Raw genomic sequence first — 24,405 nt, 5'->3', positions numbered from 1 at the left:
CAAAATTGAAGACGAAGTGGATATCTCGTCAAATCAAAGAATATTAAAATGGCAATGCTATACAATTACACAGAACTTTCTGTACAGCTCGAGGGAAAGTGACAACTTCACTATATGGATATCAATATGTACGAATCCTGGGCTCACTCATATGAGCCACACTTGTAGCTGCAATCAAAGGAATTGAAGCATCCTGGATTTCCTCCTGCACAGATAATGCTTCCTACGCAAGGTGATGGTGTGAATGACCGCCATATTCTTGAGTCCGTGCACTACGATCTCTTCGCCAAGATGGAAAAAAAAAATATAGGAAGCGTTACAAAAGAAGAGAAATCATAAGCTGTGCCATGGTGCGGTCCTTGCGAAATATCAACATACATGGACATGCTGACGGTATTCGACGCCTTATACAGGTGTGGGTGATTACACTGAAGCAATATACCTGGATTATTCTGTCAATAAAGCCAAGTTAAAAATTATACCAGTGTTGTCACTACTTTTTATCTACATTAATTTACTAGGTCAGGTTAAGGTGATAGCGGAAGAAATGTATTACATTATATATAATCCTATGTTATTGTAAGTGTGCTTTGCCGTGCTAATAAAAATGGTCAAACTGAGCTAGCGTGAGAGTCACGCCTTTGATACATAATTCCAGATTGTACTCTCGGTGAAGTAGAAAATTTTCAGTTTTAACCCATCATAGTGTATAGCAACTGAGAAGCCACTTGAATTAAGCTGTAGCGAAATCCAGTCTAAGATATAAATCATGGCGGTTTGCTGATCGGAGATGGGAGTTGATTTGCTGGTCATACATAACCAATTAATTGCCAACTGACCAGTTATGTAGTATGGTACAACTTGGCACTGTTGGACTGCAACGGTTTTTTAAAAATACTTATTGAGGTTTCCTTAATGAGAAATGTTTGAAAAGTATTAAGTTAAAATGTGTAATTGATGCATATTGTTATCTAACGCATTCTACTATAAAGTTTTCTGATAACTGTTTCAACAATCTATGTTGTCTTTGTTAAATCACCAAATCTTCGTATGTGTATTACTGTTACGTCCCCTTTCAATTCTAACAAGTTCTCATCTAAAATAAATCTGCAAATCCCATACTTCACGAAAATCCTAAAAAATATAAAGTATTGGAACCATTATACCACTACGAATTAGAAAATGAAACATTATTACAGCCTTCTTGTCATGGGTGCCAAATCATATGCTCCAGTGATTTCAGTGGGAACTATCTTAAAAACCAATGAGTATTATAGAGATGTTAATTCATTTTTTATGTGTACGTTTATTTTCTGTGTCCAGGTGTACAGAAAATAAACCTAGAAATATTTTCGTTACTATCATGTCTGACAATTTAAATGCAAACTTTAAATGTTACATTTTTATTTGATTTTCAGCTAATTGCTATTTTACAATCCATATAGGAGAACGTAATACCTGTAAGTACGAAGATTTATCGACTTTATAAAAACAATAGTAATGGTTGCAACACTTATCAGAACAACTTACAGAACTAGACTGATACATAATTACAAATATTCACTAGCTAGCACGATTAATCCAAATGAATACTTATAACACTGAAAAATAAGACGCATTAAGTGTGTAAGAACCTTCTCATAATGTTTCAAAAGTTTTCATGAGAGATTTTGATTTGCGTTAACTATTTCAGTTGTTTAACGAGATATAGTATCTACTTCCATAGAAATATTTCGAAAGGCCACCTTATAACTCAACACCATTCAGTTAAATCAAAGATAGTGTAAAATTGTATTCTGCTTACATGGCTGTTGAATACCGGATGGATGTAGAATTTATCCAGCATTGCATATCCAGATCCTTCCAGTTTAAAATTTTCAGTTTTGTTTTCAAATGTAGTTCCATAGTCGTAAGAAATATACACAGCAGACGGTCTATTTGGATGTGAAGAAGGGTCTTTTGCCAGGCAAGTAATAACATCTGAACCTTCTCCAGCCCAATGCACCATCAGCTGCTGATGTGCATCGTTCAGGTATACCTGTAAATGAAAAACATTGAAACACATTACGTAGGTATCATTTATTATGCATTTAATCTATAAATTGTGACACTTTAAATAAAATAACAATTCACTAATTTATCACGTGTATTTCCGAAAGCAGTGGGCTGAAACAATTTATAAATGATGCTACACGCAATATTGCAACTGGAAACCCAAAATTTCGCCCCACCTTTAGGCTAGGGCAGACAGATGATTTGTGAAAGTGAATAATTATGGGAATTGGTGAGGTATGAATATGGAAGAAGCCTGAGGTAATTCATAAACACGATTATGTTCACAAACGAATATGCCCTGGGATGGAGCCAGGAACCCTTCGCACCGAAGATGAGCACTCTACCACTATTCTTTTTAAGTTCACTTACAGTACCTTAATCTTTCATAACATTATCTTCGTATCTGCTAGAGAACGAAATATTGTTGCAGTTCATTGCTTGTAAAGCACCTTTACATTCTTAACAATGACTTTCTCGCAAATTAACACATCAATGTTCCATTTAAGCAAAAGGCATATTTGCCGCACATAAGGCTTTGTGATTTAATTCATCAGAAGACTTCTACCTTTAAGATGCATTTGAAAATGTATGTACAAATTTCAGTGCAAACTACGAGAACACGCAACACACAGACAGACAGTGAGAGAAGACAAATAAAATCTAAACCTTATTTCAATGAAAAAAACGAATTTAATATTTGGATATGATCGCTTAAAAAGATGAAATGTTATGGATAAAACATTAGAAATCAACAATGAAAATTCTTTCGTACAATTTCGAAATCAGATAAAGTATTATAGGGAGCTAGCTTGTTTACCAGTGGGGGCTGAGGCAGAGGGGAAAAGTTTCAACATTTTTTCTGCTTGACTTTTGCGACACTCCCTTATCCTCCTCCTATATGTCAGCGTTGCCACGGGTAGAACATTGTCATTGTCACGTGAATGTCATTCTGAAGAGTTAGTGTGAGTTGGTTATTTGTTGAGTGCTGTTGTGGTTGCGGTTTTGTTGCTTATTATTCATTTGACAATGGCTTCACAGCGTAAGAGAGGGCAAACTATACACAGCGAAGCTAGAGAAGTATTGCTAGATTGCTCCGCCACGCGTGTGGTTATAAAATATAGAAGATGAGTAATATGCAAAATGCACCCAAATACGGTAACTACTTATGCAAATTTGTAAATGACGAGTTTTAAAAAACTTTCGATAGGGATTGCATATTTTGCAAAAACTCTTTGAATTAGGTGAATTTTTTGACAACGCATTGGCAACCCTGCCCACGATCGTCGAGTGACCGTTTCTTGGTGGCGGGGTGGGACACCTGTCAATCAAATCTGAATTTCTCAGCCTCGCATTAAAGCCAGCTCCCTATAATATACCTTCCTTGCAACTCTCTCACACACACACAAAATATATTAATTTGCTAAAGTTTACACTACCTAAACAGGGCGTCCTGTATATTGCCGTTCCTCCATCTCCTGAAGCCCATCAAAAAATGAGTTCCATAATCTTTGCAAGAATATGTCTCCATGAACAGGATAACTTGTATTAGTTAACAGAAGCAACCAAACTTCCGTGTTATAATTCTTGAAAGCAACACAATAATTTCAAATCCCAATATGCTTTGCTTTTCTTTAGGCGCAAAATAAGGATGAGTTAGAGAATATTAAATACTAGAATATTCAAAAAAAAAAAAAAAAAAAAAAAGTATATACGTTCCTACATTTGATTTTCGGTTGGATTTGAGTTTAGAGTCTCTTTTAGCAGTGAGGCTATTTAGGACATAGACCTACAGCTTAAATTGGGATCCGAATCACTAGCTCCCACTGGGAATCGAACCTGGCTCTTTCGCACCAAAGGCGCGTACGTTAACCATATTGGATTTGATTACATTTTCCAATTCATATATACTTCCTGATTTGCTTAAAATATCTCTGATTATTAACACACACCTCAAATTTCTTCGTTGACTCTAGTTTATTATTATTATTTTCAACGTGTTTATTGCAATGTTTCAGTGTGAACAAATCGCAAAACTAAATAATATGATGAAGATTATGAAATTTTCTGTAACTCTTTTTTGTGATAGAAACTATACCTATAAAAACTGTAAATTGTGAGGATTTCTTTTAAAAATTAATGAAACGTTTCTAATAATATTCAAATCTTTTTCAAAATTTCATCTGTCCGTGTTAAGATATGAATGTAGAATGATCCAAACTGAGATGACTGAAAAGATCAATGTGTCAATGTGAAACAGTGCCAACACAAAGAACTAACTAGTAAGAAGTGCCCACACTTAGATACATTTCTAGCTGCGCTTTTAATACTACTCTGAGGACACTGAATCCAATCAAAGTATTTATAACACATCCGTCCATGGGGTCACAACACAAGCTGAGATAGGGCCTATTTACATCTCACATTTGAGACCACTTTTCTAGGAACCTCATGGACGGAAATGTTTTAAAATAGTTCCATTGGATTCAGCATCCTGCAGGAAATATAAAAAACGCAACAAGAAATTTATCAAAGTGAGGGCACTTTTTTCTAGTGGTATAATCGCTAGTTCTTTCTTGTATAATTATGGAATACAATATATAAGCCTAACACCAGAATATTTATATCTGTTTGATTCATAGCAAACATAAAAAGGATATTTTGGAAACTCTTAGTTCTTGCAAAATTCAAAATCTAACAGCTTTTACAGCTGATAATTTTAAAGATGTAATCCCTTTTAATGGCAGGCAATGAAATCTAGCTAATTCAACAGGAGCAGCAATTATGTTTCATTAATAAAATCTAAGCAAATATATATATATATAGGAAAGCATTACTGTATTATTCTGCTGTATGTTTCTATTTTGTTTGTTTCATGTTCTTCAGAAAGTTTCCAGGAAATGCTCTACTAGCTGTTACTCACATCTTACTGAAACATTCTGATCTGCACACTGCTTTATAACAAGCTGTGCTTTTGTATTTATGTGTACCAAATTGCATTCCAGGGTTGGCAAAAACCATGGTTTTTATTGATAAAACCAAAAAAAAAAAAAAAAAAAAAAACAGTTTCTTTGGGTTTAAATCTTTTTTTTTTTTTTTTTTTTTTTTAAATAATTTACTCTATGTATTTATATTAGATATGGACAGAAATTAGTTTGTTTTGCCTTTGTGTTATTATGCAACAACAAGGTAATGCTGGAAGGGGTGACATAAGCTTAAAGCGGAATCCAAACCGCTTCTCGACTTACATCCAAGAGAAATTGTCCATTTGGACAAGAAACCGGGACTAATTGGTCACAAATGCGATTGCCGACTCACTCACGGACTACTGATAAAAATACGTTGTACTGATCTTTACATAGGCGTACTTGTTAATATAATTGTCAAGAGTCATTTCAAAAGGACACAAAGATGAACAGTTACACAAGTAGAATTATATATAATCGGGAAACTCTCGCCTTAGCCATTGGGGAAATCCTGTTATTACTTTAAATGTATTTGTATGTAAAATTTTAAGGTCAACATATCATAATCACTACGCTAAAACTGAGGTATTAAATTACAAATTTGGTATGTAGATATCATTCAATAAAATTAAAACAAAGTCAAATCCAAGTTGATGTTGGAAGCTACGTAGGCAGTTAATAAATTTTGCCAATTTCTATCAATACGAGGCAAGCTTGGCTTCTTTATAAAACAACAGGCATTCATTCAAGTAGAAATATATAATTTGGTTTCATTTCGTATGTTTAGGTCCAACATCCTTATGAAATACCAAGGTTATCACGGAGAAGACTTTCGCTTAAAGGGACACCTCGAATCGCTACTTAGTTTACATCTGAAAGATGGGTTGTGGTTCGACCGAGAAGTGAACACGGGACCTCTTGATTAAAAGGTGAAAAGTAGATAAACGTAATGCGGATGGTTTGATATGTGGAAACGTCATCTTAAGTTCACACGACTTAAAAAGTTTTTTTTTTTTTTTTGGGGGGGGGTGAAAAAACCAGCTGGTTTAAACCATGGTTTAACCACCTTGGTTTAAACCAGCCAACCCTGTTGGATTCTAATGATTTTTATCCTATTAATTTTAGAAGTTCTTCCGTATGTTTGGGGCACAATTTTTCCTTTATCTGCGTCACAGCTTCAACACAGAGCAAACACTAGTTTATGTAGTTAATAAAGAGTTTTCGGGTCTGGAAAGCCCACAATCTTACAGCCACCCTTGAAACTTTCGTACAAGGTAGCACATTCTTACAGATGACACGAGTAAGAGTTTTAAGGCTTTAGGATTCGTCCAGGAAATACTACATATTTAAATTATGTGCTGATTCTCAGACCACCTTCGCATCCCTGTGAGGAAGCTGGAATGTAGTTGTAAAGTTGCTAATAAGATATGCGTTCTTCTATGACATCAAAACGATTGTTCAAGCGAAACACCGTATCTGATCTGAACCCACTACTCTTTGGAATACATATTTCCAATAGCTGTTTATCATGTAGCTAGGAGTCGACTTTTGAAAATATTATTTATGCCTAGTAAAGACTTCCACAGTAGATACAGGTATATATATATATATATATATTACACACCAACGACAGTTTTTCTATTCACTTTGATAAAGACAAATTCTCAACATAGACGAAAATGATTGATATTTTTTCTTGTAATTTTCATGTCATGCTCCCTGTAAGGTATGGAAGGCCAAAAACCTAGGAGAACATTTCCAGTTTACTATGAACGGAAATATGAACTCCTCTTAGCAGGAAATGCACTCTTACAGCCTTAGGAAATCTTTCTTAAGGGGAATTGTATTAATAGACGTAGACTGACTTGGAGGGTTGAGTATAACAACACTGTGTGTATATATATCATAAAAATTGCAGTGTACATTACATGTATTAACTTAAAACATAAACCAACATGTGCTAGGTCACCACTAAAAAGCACGAATGCTATCTAACCGAGATACAGCAGGAGCGAAACAGGGGAGACCAAGTGGTAGGACGGAGGTGTGTCCGCGGAAAGCAGTCGTGTCAGCGACAGTGGGTACACACATACACGAGGAATTTGGAAAAGCACTTGATATGCGATAAAAATATGTGCTTTGCGTGTGGCACAGCTTTGCAACACATCATGATCACTTTGTACACCATCTTCACGGGTTAACTGCTGTATCGCCGGACCAATTTTGGGAAATTTACCTGGTTAATTGGAGAACTTATTTAAGTTTGTGAGGAAGAATGAGCGAAGGTCAGGTAAGGAGAATAGTAAAAAGTTAAGAAAGTGGTTGTATTTGTTGGTTACTTTTGATGTTGTAAGCGGCACTGTATGTGGAGGCGATGGACTATTTCGCGGACAGATACACTTGTCTTACTATACGGATCCATAGATTGTAAAATATATAGAAAAATTTGGGCGTCTTTAATTTGGCCATTTCATATCGAGAACAGAACGCAACCACCCCTGCGGGGCTTCTAACCCGTTCCTACTCCTACGACTTATACTATGGATACGTATAGTAAAACTGCACATCTAATAACGTAATCTAATCACATATAACCGAATGCAGTACATTTTGGTACTTTTTTTTCGATTTTCACATTGGCTATACAGCAGTAATGCCGCCTTCACACAGCACTCTACGTGTTCCTTATGGATTATTACGTAATTAATTGCACACTTCCCACTATCTTCGTCATAAACATTTGATATCGTTGTACACAAATGCAACACTTTATACAAGACGAGCAAATTATTTTTTCCTGCCCAGTAAATTTTCAGAATTTTTATAAAAGTGGAAGGGCTATCTTAGAGGCTCCTAAGAAAGTCTGTATTCAAAGCACATTATTCACTTCTTACATACCTACATATAACTGGTCTAAGAGGGTCTCCGAGCGTGATTAACTATAACCTTGAAATCATAAATTGCCTACCATTAAAAATAAAACATATAGACTTATTACAATCTGTGACAATCTGAGTCAAATAATGTACTTATTTAATCTAAAAATATAACCAGTTAACATTTTATATTAATTTCGTTATCTCGCATTATAATAAATTGCACATATTGCTAGAACTTTAAAAGGCATTACTCGAGCAGACGGTTCTACCAAATTTTCACAAATTTATTGCAGTTTCCGGCTTCTTTCTGCAGAACATGCACTAAATGAGGAGCTAGCACATAATCCACGAACCAACTTGTGCTACGTAGCCACTAAAAAGCACAAATGTCATCTAACCGAGTCAGGGCAGTAGCGCAACAGTGGGGCTCGAGCGGTGTGAGGGGGTGCGTCCGTATGGAGCAGGCGCGTCAGCGACGGGGGCATACGCATAAACGAGGATAGTGGAAAAATACACAAAATATCCGCAATAATTTTTACCTTCAAAATGGCCTCACTGCTTTCCCAGGTACAAATGACCCGCTGTGAGGAGAAAATCGTTTGTTCTAATTTTTAACTTCTTATCCACGCTTCGCACGATTGATTTTACGTTTCAACATATCATGACGATACACAAACTTTACAATGTGACGCTCTTTACCACACAATTCTTTGTAATAAAACTGTATGTTTGCATTACATTCATCGCAAACGCTCATTGCTAACACTAACAGAATATTCCCGCCGTTTATTTCCACTTTCTATGTATTCTAGTATTCCTCCGCCTTCCGCTTCAGTAAATAGTAACACTTAGAATACGTTCACTACCATTGAAAATGTATTTCAATATGATATCCACTGACAGAAATTACTTATATTCACTCTCTTTTTCTTTTACGAAAAATGTTTCACGTCGTATTTTACCTATAAATTTTGATTTCTGTCTCCGTCGCTGACGCGCCTGCTCCCTAAGGACGTAACCCGTGCTGCGTTCCTGCTCTGACTCGGTTAGATACCATTCGTGCTTGTCAGTAGTCACTTAGCACAAGTTGGTTCGTGTTTTATGCAGTGTAGTTTTTATGACATACGACCACATTATACTGAGCCCTCCTGAAATAAATCTGCAAGTACCGCTAGTAATGGAGCTCCTGATTCAGTGCATGCTCTGGTGAAAATATAAAAATGTTAAAATTTGGTAGAACCGTCTGTTCAAGTAATGCCCATACGATTTCGAGAACCACGCCTCAAAACATTACAGGGAGTGCAAGGCAACTAACATTTGACGCACGGATTTCAACTTTGATATGGCCTACATTGAGAACGTATGTAATTATGGATACTCACTGAATTATTTATGAATTACATATTCAAAAATAAAACTTCAGCAATCATTTTGATAGCACCTACCGAAGTTTTCAAGCAATTATAAGAGATTACTCAAATTTCTAGAAAACCCGCACAATGAAAAGAATGTTTCTTCTAAAAAGCATTTTTTTTTAAAGTGATGAACATGGTCAATTTACATATTGCACTCGGCTAATATTTAAGTGATATTATTTCACATATGGTAAAAATATTCAAACAAACCACTCTAACGTTAGTACAAAGTACCTCTATCCCTTGTACATGGCGATCCGCAAAACGAAGTCAATATACCTCTAGAACGCCCCCCATAAAAACTTATCATGGTAACTTAGGATCCAAGTTAAATATACTTACTACGTGCGTGATATTCTGTTTTGGAGAAGTTGACACTGATCTTTTCTCACGCAAGTTTGCAAATTCATCGTCACCGGTTCTGTCACTTACACCACTATCATTCTCTCTGTTTATAACAGTTATACTTCTTCTTTGTCGTAATTCAGATTCGTCTTTATACATATGTAAAGTTCCTGATGGTAATCCATACCTTTTACTTTCGGTTAATACAATAAACGTCACTAACATTAACCAAAGAAAAAATCCACCTCCCGACATCACCGCCATGATTCGCCTATGTCACTTTTCAATCCAATCCAACACCTTCCACGCACAACACAACGGGAACGAACAATTCGATAAGTAATATTTCCCAAGTTTCACTGCGTTCCGCTGCCGACACAAAAACAAAGCACAGCGATCTACGTTGTTTGTTGTTATGAATAGGCAAAGATGGTACTACTGCGACTTTGTCCGAGCTGAGTTCACGGGCACAGAAAGTATTTCGTAATTGTCATGTGACTACAATATGTGAGATTCAACTGTCTGTATATATATATATAACTCCTAGATACCTTATCCGTATGTTTGCGTTCATTTATTGTTCAGAAAGAGCTAACACAGCTCGAAAAGTGCTACATATATGCAGATAAGCAAGGTAAACGATAATAGAGGACTCGATGTCGAACGATCCCTGTTTGGTTCAGATACGGGTATATCCCGTTCTTTCTTTTACTTATTCTTTTCCTGTATGAAATTGCATTGCTTCTCACTTCACCTGGCCGTCTTTAAAAACATGTTGACATCAACAAAACCAGGGTGCCAGAGATCAAAACTACTCAAATTTCAAACATCCCGGAACGATAGCGACTGCAGATAAATTTTGAGAGTTTGCTTTTATCAAAACTCTTGTATACATTTACTATTAAAATGAGTGCATCCATTCGTGAAATAAAAAATATATCTCAAGAACTACCTGATAGGCTTGAATCATCACTAAATTTGGTCAGGGTATAGAAGAAAAAAATTAGGGATCGAATTCGTTAATAGAGGTTCTATTGAAACCGGAAGTGGTAGAAATCAACTACCTCCGTGTTTACATTATTATAGAGCAAAAAGGGTAATAAAATGAAGCGGCTTTCTTCAATCAAGCGTCCCAAATATAGAGTATATTTAATCTCCACTGCGGTCTCTTAAGTAACATCGAAAGTGACATAAATACGAGATAGCAAAGAGCGGTTTCTTGGAATCGATTCAGTGTTTTAAGAATAGGTAATCCGGAACTGACGAAATCATCTATATCCGGTCTTAACATTGATTCCCATAGGATAAAAAATACATAGCGAGAAGCAGTTTTCTGTAATCAAATAAACGTCCCATGAACATCACCATTTTAATTTAGGCTATCTTTTGAAACCGAAAGTGACAGAAATCAATCAGTCCCATTTTTAACAATGATCGCTATAGAGAGACTAGCGGATTCCTACAATCAATTAAGCGTCTCAAGAATATTCCATCTCCTCATATCTCTACTAAAACCATAAGTAATAGAAATATACGGTTTCAATATTAACTGAGAAAAATCAATGGAAATCAAACACCTTCACGTGATGTACAGGTGACATTGCTACTTGGTCAAATGATATTTTAAAGCTAGATGGGACATTGAAAGTACATTTAAATTCCCTCCCTCCCAACAAAATAATAATAATAACACTAGTATTTTTATTTAACACAAAAAAGAGGCCAAGAAGGAACAATCAACTTCATAAATAGAAATACCAAGACGATAACGAAAGGACAATGTACAAATTGAATTCAAGAGATACAAACATACGGCTATTTTTAACATTGTGCGATTTTTGCTTTATGTTATTATGTTATGCAAAATCATCGTTATGAAGAAATTATACTATTAAAATGAGTGTGTCCGTTGCATTGTGGTCCTGTTCCTGACAGTTTTAATTTGATTTTCAGCTTGATGTCTCTTTCAGCAGTGAGACCATATGAGATGTAGACCTATAGCTTAACGTGTAATTCGAATCACATGAGCTCCCGCCCGGAATCGAACCTGAGCTTCTCACGCCAAAGGCGCGTACGCTACTGCTTAGCCACAAGAGAGCTCTACTATTAAAAGTGTTTGAACCTCTGACTATAAACCTCTGCATGTGAGCTCCGTGCCCTAGCATCGCTTGCTACCCTTCCTCCCCGAAACAAAATACATCATAAAAGCAACGATTTTAAGTAATATTACCTTTACACCATCATAATTTTAGTATTGTCAATGAAAATATAGAATACAAGTCCGCAGCTAGAAGATGGGCATGGAGCCTCAACCTCTTGGACCACTTTCAGTCCCCCCTGAAACCAGGGGCAGATCTAGGACGGACTCTGGAGGGGGCGGTGGCTTGTAATACTGCTAGTTAGATCTACTTTTAAGAGCTCCAAAGTCTGGGATGGATTTTATTTATAAATAAAATAAGAAAGTTTCCTCTTTTGGGGGAGGGGCAATCGCCTCGATCGCCTCCCCCCTGGATCCGCCCCTACCTGAAACTTTCAGTTGTTAGTATATATGTATGAATGTAAAGAGAACTTAAATCAGATCCCCCTAAAAGATCTCTGGCTCCTTGTCTTAATGCTCTGGTTATAATCCTGTAATATTAATTTATTTGAACGTATAAAGGTATCGTGAAACTTCTCTACCACTAACAAGGGATGATTCCATATCGGGACCAAGTACCTGGGGGAAAATATATATCGTCTGAAAGCTCTTGCTATGAGAAGTACGAAACCGTTTTCAAATTATGGGCAAACCCGCAACTTGACCCTATAAGGGGCCGGTTTGTTGGTGTTTGTGACCCTATGTATGGTATATTCGACAAAATAAAAATGAACGTTATGCATAAGCGCCTGAAACCATCATGTTCTTTTTTGGCTCATTCCTAGAACGTGACTCGAGCAAGTGTTTGATAATATCACTTTGCACCCAGACATACCCATTTAGTCAGTGTTGCCAACGAACTATAGATACAATGTGGAAGATGGTTTCTGTACCACTGGATGTTTATATGAAACGTGGGATAAACATTAGAGAAAATATACTGTAGACATATTCCTCTCCCAAGTACCCTAGTTTGTCAGTGTTGCTAACCAATTGTAAAATGAGAAATTGTAAAGCAGGTTCCGTACGATGAGACGTTTATACACCAAGCTTGGCAGAAACATCACACGACACTATAGCAAAAAGGCGTTTAGTGTTACCGTCTCCCAACCATTCTAAGTTGTCAGTGTTATATACATCAAGTAGTACAGAAACCATCTACCACATTGTATTTATAGCTCGTTGGCAACACTGGCCAAATGGATATATCTGGGTGCAAAGTGATATTATCAAACACTTGCTCGAGTCACGTTCTTGCAATGAACCAAAAAGGAACATGATGGCTTCAGGCGCTTACGCGTAACATTCAGTTTTATTCTGTCGAATATGCCATACATGAGGTCAAAAACACCAACAACCCGGCCCCTTATAAGGTCAAGTAGCGGCTTTACCCATAATTTGAAAATGGTTTCGTACTTCTCATAGCAAGAGCTTTCAGACGATATATATTTTTCCCCCAGGTACTTGGTCCCGGTATAGAATCATTCCTAGTAAGGTCTGTATTCATAGATGATGTGCAATCAAGATTGAAAATATGTCTTCAGTAAAACTTAATCTTAGATAAGATTTCCTTCTTGACTTACTGTTCATTTCATAAAGATGTTTTGAGAATTTCTCAGCGAAAATGTTCCTAAAGACCCTCGCCTTATAGGAAATATTGAACCGTTCATGCTGTCAACTTTTCTATCCACTGGTTATGACTATAATTTGGCGAGATCGAAAACTTGTTTTACAGTATTTTATGAATAAATGCGAAGCCTCAAATCTGCCCCCCCCCTCCCCAATGTTAAAGACATATTTGCGCCGCTGCATAGAAGCGCCCAATGAGAGGATCTTTGGGCTAGGGTCAGTCGAAAATTTGCAGTAGCAAAGTTTTTTTTTTTTTTTTTTTAATATGAAAAAGAAAAGTTCTCTAGGAAAAGGTTTTCGAGGCACCGTTCATGAAATACCCACCATCTTATTGTGAATTCTAGCACATTCAGGCAAAACTTTCAGCTAAATGCTGGTTATTGCGTAAATGGTGACCCACAAGAAATCTTACACTAATGTTTGTCCTTTCACTGATGTATAAAGATACATCGGCGACCTAGGTATTGAAAATTTTCGAGTGGATCCCCTGGGGTTCCCCTGATAGAGTATCCTCTGGTTGGTAGTGTTACTAATGAGACGAGACGAGATATAAAGCTTTCTAGTCTTGTGTTGGAAACTTCGTAGTATTATTGTCTCGTCCGATACTCGAATTAATTCAGGTCTCGTCTCGATTTTCGTAAAGCTCCTATCGCCTCGTCTCGTATTGTAGATTTACGTAAAAAATTTATGTCCTGATTTTGTCTTCTTAATTTCATTTAGAAATCATCAGAAGTCCACGAAGAAGTTGATACAAGAACATCGAAATCATACTTTTTATTATTGGAGCATATTGTGTAGTGACTTGCGTATCTTTTAAATGTTGATAAATATTCTTCATTTTGTTATACAATAATATTATCAATTTATAGTATTTATACTATGAATCATGAATCACTGAAAGAATGTTTGAAATTAAGAGATTAAGTGAAGCAGTGTTGCCGGCGAGACTTGTGAAATTTCTCGTCTCGTCTCAATTTTCGTGTCGAAAGCGAGACGAGAATTGTCTTGCTTCTCGTTTTGCGTCGAATTTAAAAATATCTTTCTCTTCTAGCTTTCGAGCCGACATAAATGAGGCTAAAGAAGATATCCTCTCATAGGCAAATAGAGGCCTATGGGGCAAATAGAGCACTTCATCCTATGCACCATACGACATTCCCCTGTCTTTCTTCGTGTTTGATCCTTTTATCCTTAACTATTTCTGATTTATAAGCATTGAACGTTTTATCTAAAATAACCGGTAGACGTTTACACGAATTTGTAAACGTTTAAATTCGATTAAATATTCTATTCGTTTTTTTTCTTCTATTATAAGAATTTGAATGGCTTAGATGGTTATGAAAGGATAGCCAAACTTGCAACTTTAAGATGTCTATTATATTGAATATTACCGGTAATATTTTAATTTGATTTGATTTAGTTTAATGTTCCTTTCAACAGCGACGCTATCTGAGATGTGGACTTACAGCTTAACATGGAATCCGAACCACGTGAGCTCCCGCCGGGAATCGAAACCGGATCCGTAATGTAAACAGGGGCATTATTTAGGGGGTCAGGGAGGGGTAATTACCCCCTGAGTTTGAGATTTAAATAGATTTTATCAGTAGAATACTAGTAAATCAGTGAAAAACGCGAAATTTTACTTATATCATGAGGTCTTGCTCCCTCCTCCACCTCCAAGCAAAATCTGAAATGACGCTCCTGCATGTAAACGGTATATCTTGAGCTGGGTTTAAAAAGCAATGTTAAGATAAAAATAATGATTAAAAAAAAAACATTTCAATCACACTTTTCAAATTATTTATCTTTGTTCATTACTTCTTTTTGATTTTGATGTAACTATTGTAGGAAAGCACATCTACGTCTAGGGAGCAAAGTTTCGAACTTAGGTCTTGTCAAGTAGCCATAGTTGGTGACGTTTTAGATCGCGTGCTTTATTCCAGTTTATCTGTATAATCCGTTTATAATTATGGACCTAATAGAAGATTCCCTAATGCAAAAAATGCTGGATACAGCTGCAACCATTATTAACACACTTTCTCAAGCGTTCCACATATTTCTTTGTACGTATTTCATCATGTGACAATCCAGAGCTATCATCACAGTGGTTTCTCATTCCTGGAAATAATGCAGTTATGCAAATTGCAGAAATATCAAATATATATATATATATATATGATTAATTTCATGGGGTTGAGTTCGAGTGACTGTGCTGTCCATTCCATCACTGACAAAAAAATCCGTTACCCAGACAGCGGTATATTTTACAAATACACGGAATCCATATGCTTACTTCGGAAATCTGTACAGAGCATGCGTTATGCGAGAACTATCCTTTTCTCGCTTAGATGTTACATCATGCCTCTGTAGGATGTCTGCCATCTAAGAGTTTTCCGTATGTTACATATGTATATGTATGTTACATACGTCAGCTAGTATATAGTATAAACGTCCAGCTGTATGTGAGATCCCGACCACCTATATGCAGTTCTTTCTTTCGTACTGAAGTATGTATATACTGGACACTTATAAGGAAAATACGTATAAGTGGCGTTTTCAGTTATACACTACTGCAGGATGTTATCACGTTAAGTCCAAAAACTATAGAATTTACACATGTAACTTCGTTAATGCGAGGCGTATCCGGAAAGAAAGTACCGTTTCGCATTCCCGCTGCTGCTGCGCTGCGATCAGCATTCCGCGCATGCGCGCTAGTCGTGTTTGTTTGCTCTCAACTGACGCCTTTTGGTTGCTCTGCGTAGTGGTGTTTGTTTACAGTGCAAGTTTAAAATGTCTAAGACAATTAACGATCCCGCCGACTGTGAAATTCATTCGGTAATTTGATCTTTAAATGCAAAGAATGTGAAACCGGCAGAAATTCATCGTCAAATTAAAGATGTTTATGGTGAAAACGCAATGACTGATGGAATGGTGAGAAAGTGGGTAAGGATGTTTAATGAGGGTCGAACTAATGTCCACGATGAGCCCCGGAGTGGTCAGCCTTCTGTTGTCAACGATGACTTGGTGAGGAAAATCGATGAAAAAATTCCATGAGAACAGACGTTTCACTATGACAACGCTTTCAGGCGAATTCCCGACGAAGTGAAACTCGCTGTGCAGCAATGGTTCTCATCACTGGCAGCATATAGTGTCAAACTCACTAGCGGCATCGTTCTATGAGGAAGGATTAGATAAGTTACGCTAGATACCTTTTTTTTTTCTCAGTGCACATTTTCTATCTTCCTAATACAATCTGTGGTAGACGGATCGTTCCGTACAATGTCTGGGAAACATGTCATGCAATACAACGTCTGGGAAACATGTAATCCAACCAGTGGCGTATGACATCGACATTAGCAATGGTCACCTTATTACTTATTCTATGGACGAGAGACGTGTTGTCTATGAGACGAGAAATACGAGACGAGACGAGAAATTTCATTCTCCCTCTCCCCTTTTATTTTATTTATTATTTTTTTGTGTGACTATTGCAGCACAAATCATTATAACAATTACAGCATAAATTAGGACAAATTGAGCACAAAATAATTCTTAATATTAGAGTGGTGGAGGTTATTTTTTTTAAAATGTGGTCGCTAACTTGACGTCAAGATGGCAACCAATTTTTTAGTTTTTTTTTTATTCTGTTACTATTGCAGCAAAATTTTCAATGATACAGCATAAATTAGCACAAATTGAGCACAAAATAATGTGTCAATTTCAGGATTTCAGGATTTCAGTGTGGTCACCAACTTGACTTAAGTTGTCCTTATAGATTTTGAAAATTATAACCAATGACTAACTTCTTAGGGAATGTAAACCATGATAATAAGAAACAAACAAACAAGTTAACCTGCTCTCAAGATTTCTTTAATCTGCGATATAAAAAATTAGTTTATACTTTTCTTTCAAATAAGTTGCCGTTTCTAATTGATGTTCCAAGGACGAATCGCGTGACAAGAAAACAAAATAATGACCTGCCCCAAGGCTACAGTAATTAGTTGAGAATACAACTGTTTCCGTGCAACAATAAAGTGTTAGTCAATCAAACGGAAGACTTTCAAATTACACTTATTAACAAAGTTTTTTTTTTTTTTAATGGATGTCCTCTTTGTATAAGAAATTTGAAATTTACTTTATTAACATTTAAAAAGAAATCTGTAAGATAGCAGGACATTTTATTTAATTTGTTTCTAATGGTCATTAAATTGCATAGGTAAAAGAAAAGCTTAGCTTACAGCAACTAAACCACTTAAGCACCAAAGTTGAGGTTACTGTAACTTTATGACAGGATGCTCGATTGGTCCCTTATTCATGAGCCCAAGTTTACGTGTATCAAATATGGTTATGTACAGCAGTGATCTAGTTGAAACTAACTGACTGAAGTCCTTGTGTCCCACTGAGGCTATATGAGACGGGATATTAGCCGAGGTCCAAAGTGGGTATCGAACCAAGGTTCACGCGAAGTACGCGCGTTAGCCATGAGATGGGACATGTTACAGTCGAAGGAAAGCGGCGTACTTAGAATAGGTAAAATATCATCATCATTTAAATATAAGGTGCAGGTCACCGCAATAAACTTTCTTCGCACTAACGTTCTCGCCTTTGGTGTGAGTGGTCTTGAGTTCGATTGTCAGTAGAGACACTCGCTCGAAAAAGAGCTCCCTCGTGGCTAAGCGGTTAGCGTACGCGCCTTTGGCGTTGTTGACCCGAGTTCGATTGCCGGCGGGAGCTTATGTGGTTCGAATTCCACGTTAATCAGTAGGTCCACTTCTCATATAGCCTCGCTGCTGAAAGGGACGCTAAACTAAAATAAACTCAACTCGCTCGAAAATATGTTTCAGGTCAATCATCCTGAGAGATTTTTCTGGATTTTCTTCATTCACACTAAGCAAATGCCGGGGTGGTACCTCACATACAGGTTCCTGACCGCTTCCTTCCGTCTTCATTCCTTTCTCCCTTCCCCGGATAGTGTGCTTGCCCCGGATAGTGTCATCCCTCGTATGTGACAGGATTAAGGTCACAGATTCCCGTAATCCCCAAAAATATGTGTCAATAATAACAATAAATAAACTTTTTAGGTTCAATTTTTTAAACTAAGTCAAGTTGGGGACTGCAGTTACTACTGAAACATTTACTTGTGAAATACCAACAAAATTATAAGCCGATTTAGAAACATTTCGTCAGAAGAAAATTCACCCTTAAAAGTAAACTATCTCTTGGAGGATATTTTCATAAGTAATTTATTCACCATTATAGGTAAGTAATGAAATATTTATTTATGGAATATGAAGAAAATCGCGTGCGTCGTTTTTGAGAAAAATGTCTGAAAAGAAACGCACCTCCAAAGGGTAAACTACTCTTGTGAATTTTTTAATGAGAAATAACTTATTCCGTATACATATAGAGGAATTTTTAACGAAACATTTTCTTCTATAAAATATGAACAAAATCGCCTGAGCCATTTTTTAGAAAATCGTTCAAAAAGTACTCACCCCAATTGTAAACTATTCCTTCTGGATTATTTCAGAAGAAATGACTGATACCACAGTATAGGGCTGTTAATAAAATATTGATGTAAGAAATTTAACCTAAATCGTTAGAGCCGTTTTCGAGTAAATCGTAATTTTTCACTTTACCCCGTCGGTAAAATGTGTTGTTTTGAGGATAGGGAGAAAATTCGATCCCTTTCGCTCGTAGAGAATCTTATAAAAACCGTAAGTTTAAAATTTAGCGCGGATACGTTGAACGGTATGGCCTCTAGGCGAGTAATATGTTTCCATCGGGACAAATAAACGGATAAATGCAGTGATTATTTCAGGGAGTTAAAGCAGTGTTGGAAAAATACTGGTAATCCTTGTTGAACAGAATCGGAGATTTGTTTCGATGGGGAATTTCGCAGCTCCGGGAATTCATTATTAGTCCTGAAAATTATTACTGGATGAACAGACATTGAAAAATGACTCTTGCGACATGTAGGGGTCATAAAATATGTATATGCGTTGAAACGTCGCTCGAAAGTAAAATGTTAAATAATAATAATAATAATAATAATAATAATAATAATAATAATAATAATAATAATAATAATAATAATAATAATAATAATAATAACAAAAAAGACAACCATTTGTCGTTCAAGGTACGTTTTGACATATGTTTGATAAAACAGCGGAAAAGAAACTCAAGGATGACTTGTCAGTGCAAACTTGTTAAAATAAGGATTTTGTCGTAGTAATTAGGTCAATGGGTTAATCAGTATTGTGCACGCTTTATGTGATAGATCAGATTTCACTTTGTGTTGTATAAAGGAACAATCTCTAATTAATTCCGCTGAGTGAATGCGTCTTCGTGGCCAAGATTAATGCTTATGCTTTCTGTGCAAATTGAAAGAAAACTTCTTGTCCGTTGCCATAGAAACCGCCGTTTCTAGGGCAACAGGTCCTGTCGCGGTTAGCCAATATTGAAAGAAAACAAAAATTAACGAAGATAAAAGAGCTAATGTAGAGGTTGGAGAGGAGTCGCTAAAATTAATTTTCTTTAACGAGGACGATTACTAAACATCACCTACTGATTGAAATCCAGATTATTTTCCAATAGAGTAACTTCCAATAAACCTTTTGTTATTGTTAATTATTCCATATCGGACTCCCGAAGAAAACTTATCGAAACAACTTATTGACCGTGCCAATAGCGACTACTCTCAATCATGACTCCGTTTTCTTTCATTTAGAAATAGGAAAGAAAGAGAAGAAAGTAGAAGGGTAAAAGAAGGAGGTAGGTAAAGAAGAAAGAAAAGAAATAGGGTATTTTAATGAGAAACAGATTACTGGATAATTCCGGAAATATAGTAAAAGGTCGGGAAAGTCGTTGAAAGATGAATCATTCTAAATGTTATTAACAACTAATCAATTTTGGAATGCTTCGGAATAGACACATGTTCCCTCATACCACCCAGACCTAGCTCCAGGCACCACGATCATGGGGTTGCCCAGACCTAGACCTGGAAATGAGAAAAGTGAAATTTAATTCTTTGTAAAGTTATTCCAACCGGTGATTGATAACTATCCAGCATCTGAACTCTGTCCTCTAGGATCGACCACACATATGAATTAGCCGAGGAAAAAAAAATCACACTTATCAACTCAATATAAATTTATGTATCGCATCAATAAAAGTCTCAACTTCCTGGAAGAAAGATGTCGTATTTAGGCTTATCCTGCTATTTTTGCTTCACTCCTCGAGCCGATTTAAACCATTAGTGACGGTCCTTCATGACACATATATTAAAACATGACACATATATTACAGATGTTAATATGACAAATGATATCACTAGAATTGCTTATATTAAATCTATCATGCATTCACTCGCTCACTCACTCAGGACAGTGTATATATGTTTAAAGGAAACCAACTAACTACAAAGGTACAAATAGTTTATTACATTCATAGTGAAAAAAAAGGACAAAACAAATAATTATGAAGAAAATATTAAAAGCACAAGTTCTTGGTTATATATTAATAGAGTACATAGTGTTATATTTTAGTAAATTTTTATATATTCAATCATATTGACAATCGAAAAAGAAAGGAAAACAAAATAATTACACGTATCATATCTTAGGCATGCTAAAGCAAAATGATGATTTGCGACATACGCAAAAGAAAAAACTTATTTCACTTAAAAAAAAATTGGACAAAGAGGAAAGAAAAAAAAACTTTTTGGTGTATTAGAACTTATATGAGTCTCTACCTCACGTCGAGATATTAAAATATTAATAATTTCGAGCGTCCAAATCACAACTCACGCACTAGTCGTAGTGTCCAAAACGTTTCGCTCCATTTAACTATTTTGTGGTCATTTATATATATCTCTATATGTATATATATATATATATATCTATTGGTTTACAAAACCATTCGTCGTCTATATTTGGTTTGTAACTGGTAACAGTTTATATCTGCAATCGCACACTGCTACGTCTATACCCATCTAGGGATTTCGAGAAAATAACTTTCACTAGAGGAAGTTTCTCCTCTTAGACGATCTATTTCCAAACTTATTAATCGAATAATTTCAAGTTATTTATCCAACACTGGGACACTTCACGAGACCTTTCATTAGGATCACTTTCATATATGTTTATATATGGTTCGGATTAAAAAAAAATCTTCCACAGGTGTACGGAGTATGATGGTTCAAATTGAGGATAGAAGAAAAAAAAAACTGGTCAAGTCACAGGATACATATGAAGGTGAGACGGATTCAAGGTGCACTTTCCACAATGGTTTTAGGTTAATTGTTCAGGGATAATATTTGTTATGATGTGGGTTACGTTTAGACCTGCCGATATTTTTTCAATGCATGCCATTATATAATTACAGAGGTTATCACTTACATTGATTCAGAAGAAAAGGAAAATTACTTAAGTGCACGGCGGTATTCTTAACAAAATGTACGTTCTTAAATTCGTCGGAAGACTTCTGGTAAACTATAGCAACCAATACACGTCTAGGGGGACAGACACGAGCGCTCTTACATATATTCATAATACATTTAATATCATACTTTTACTTTAACATCATATTCACATACTAATTACACATATATTTCGAAGTATTTATTTCTCTCTATATATATATATATATCTATAATAAATGCGCACACATTTAAATTAATCACCCCTACAATAAATTCTAAGAAGGTTGCAACATTGTCCAAGAAAACAAATGACTTCCAACATTACATTTGGAAACAAATTAACCTTTATCTGATACCGCGCGTCTATAAATTTTTAACTTTTATATAATCAATTCGTGTTTAACTCATGAAGGAAAAAAAAACTTTGTGAGGCAGGCACGTAACACAGAGCATTTCTAGATATAACTAGGTAAATCAAAATACAATTTCTGGGCCCAGGTTAACTACAAGGTAATTGAAAACCAAAACAGAAAGGAAAGTGACCAACGGAATAAAAAAAACTTAAGAGGAACGACGGTGAAAGAACGTAATCGAAGTGTCGTCAAATACTAAGTCTTTGTTCATTTCAGCGATAGGTCAAAATGTGATGGAGGACCCAATCATTATCTACTCCATTCATGAATTGTGTCTTGCAACGTCTCAGCTGGTAATTTCAGATCAGAGTTGTACGTTAAATAAATCGTAAGTAACAAGTTCAAAATCTCGGGGGGGGGGTTGAAAAAATTAAAAAAAACTTGAAGAAATGAAGACAGAGAGAGAGATAGAGAAGAAGGAAGACGAAGAATAGGGGCGCCAAAGACTTAAGTGAGAAATAACTAACGCTACAAAGTTAGAAGTCGAATTTCGCTCTCAACAAAATCCATAGCCAAAATATTCTTAACATGCCAAAAAGGGTGGTCTACTCAAATGCGTAGACTCAAGGGGCGCCCTGCTGCCAAGGATGCAAGTTCTGTGTCCATCAGATCCCAATCCCACAAGAGTTTGCTTGTAAGATTGAAATCCGATCCCCGTATCCGGCCCAGACCAGCAGGATAAAAGGAGAGGGGGAAAGGGACCAGGTAACTGCGTCCCCAATTTTGAAATCTCTAAGTAAAAAAAAAATATTCGACCCCTTAGAAAAACTAAGAAGGTTCGAGGACAGTAATGAAACTAGAATAGAAGTATTATCTAAGATATCCCTAACTAATGATTTGCCGAAATAAAAAAAAATAAATAAACTGAATTTTGGATCGGTGATTTCTATGCCAAACTTCACCGATAGCTACCCTGCGCAGACACGCCACAGTCTGGGATGTCGTTAATTTCCCTCGTATAATTAAACTAAGAAAAGAAATGAAAATACTTAAAGGGACATGGGGTCGACATCCGGGTACGCGAAAATAAATTTCAATAACTAATTGTTTTGATTCTGTACCCAGTCAGAGCTGTCGCCTCCATGAACATTGTAAGCTAGCCTGAGTAGGTAACGTGAAGAAAAAAAAATCTCACGGAGTGGTACATTCTATTTTTAAAACCGACCAGAAGATATGATTCACTACAGCCCTGTTGTCTAACTACTATTGTCTTTTCATAATTTATTATTCAATATGTCTAGTCAGCGATTATATGATGCTACCCATTCTATCAGATGGTATTACTATGGTTGATTACTATTATGACACATAAACTACAAAGTATTACCGTAGTCCGACTATATATCGCCCTCCGGTCCGCGTGATATTATGGTGCAGGGGTCAGAACCTGAGATGTTTGTAGTTACACGTATCTATTCAATATCTATATATCAACACGCGGCGAAGTATTCACTGGGCTACTATATATTTAACTATATGGGTGTCCTATATTCTATATTCATTTACTACAATATTCATATACTTATTAATATTCATATTCACATTAATATTCATTTGCCACGACGCTATATTCTACAAACACCCTGTTTCCTCTATCTACGCCCAGCCTATTTACACATTTCATCATAATACTTTAAAATCTATAATCACTACAAACATTTTCCCATTCCGATCACCGCACGACAACCTCACTCGAACCCAAGACTCTTTTACCACACACACAATACTATGTAATACTTGGTAGCTTTATTAAGAACGAAAGAAAAAAAATCCTATGTATGTTCACTGAAAATAGAATTATCTGCGATAATGTCTAATGTTTATAAAATTCTGCATCAACAATGAAATTCTACAGCCACGAAGAAAAATGGACATTTAATATATTTTCAAAGCAAAGAACTAGCATCATATCGCCCGACTTCTGTTAAAATTTACGTATTGTTTATTTATTTAAATATTTAGATTTCTAGACTATGCAGAATGTTGAAACTTTCAGAATATATTAATTTTAGGTCACTTGACCTAACTGTACATTCATATGGGCTGTGAATTATACCTTCTAGGTTTTATTTCGGAAAGAAAGGTCAATTTCATGAAAACTAAATCACTAAGCACCTCGATGGAAGAATGGCGGTTAGTACTGACTT

The 24,405-nt window shown here is 36.0% G+C and overlaps 1 protein-coding gene across 1 annotated transcript in view; it reads right to left on the bottom strand.

Annotated features, from left to right (window-relative positions):
- Window positions 1-10,335, bottom strand: part of LOC145695112 (sortilin-related receptor-like) — a 126,843-nt gene extending 116,508 nt beyond the window's left edge. Inside the window, exons 1-2 of the mRNA XM_081772028.1 lie at window positions 9,655-10,335; window positions 1,805-2,038 (exon numbers count right to left, since the gene is read on the bottom strand). Of these exons, the coding sequence (XP_081628154.1) occupies window positions 1,805-2,038; window positions 9,655-9,921 (501 nt within the window). The 5' untranslated portion in view covers window positions 9,922-10,335. The remainder of the gene's footprint in view (window positions 1-1,804; window positions 2,039-9,654) is intronic.
- Between the last annotated feature and the right edge of the window lie 14,070 nt (window positions 10,336-24,405).

This window comes from Thermobia domestica, chromosome 9 (assembly GCF_964235325.1).
Source record: "Thermobia domestica chromosome 9, izTheDome1.hap1.1, whole genome shotgun sequence".
Lineage (NCBI taxonomy): Eukaryota > Metazoa > Arthropoda > Insecta > Zygentoma > Lepismatidae > Thermobia > Thermobia domestica.
This window is presented reverse-complemented; position numbering and strand designations above follow the sequence as displayed.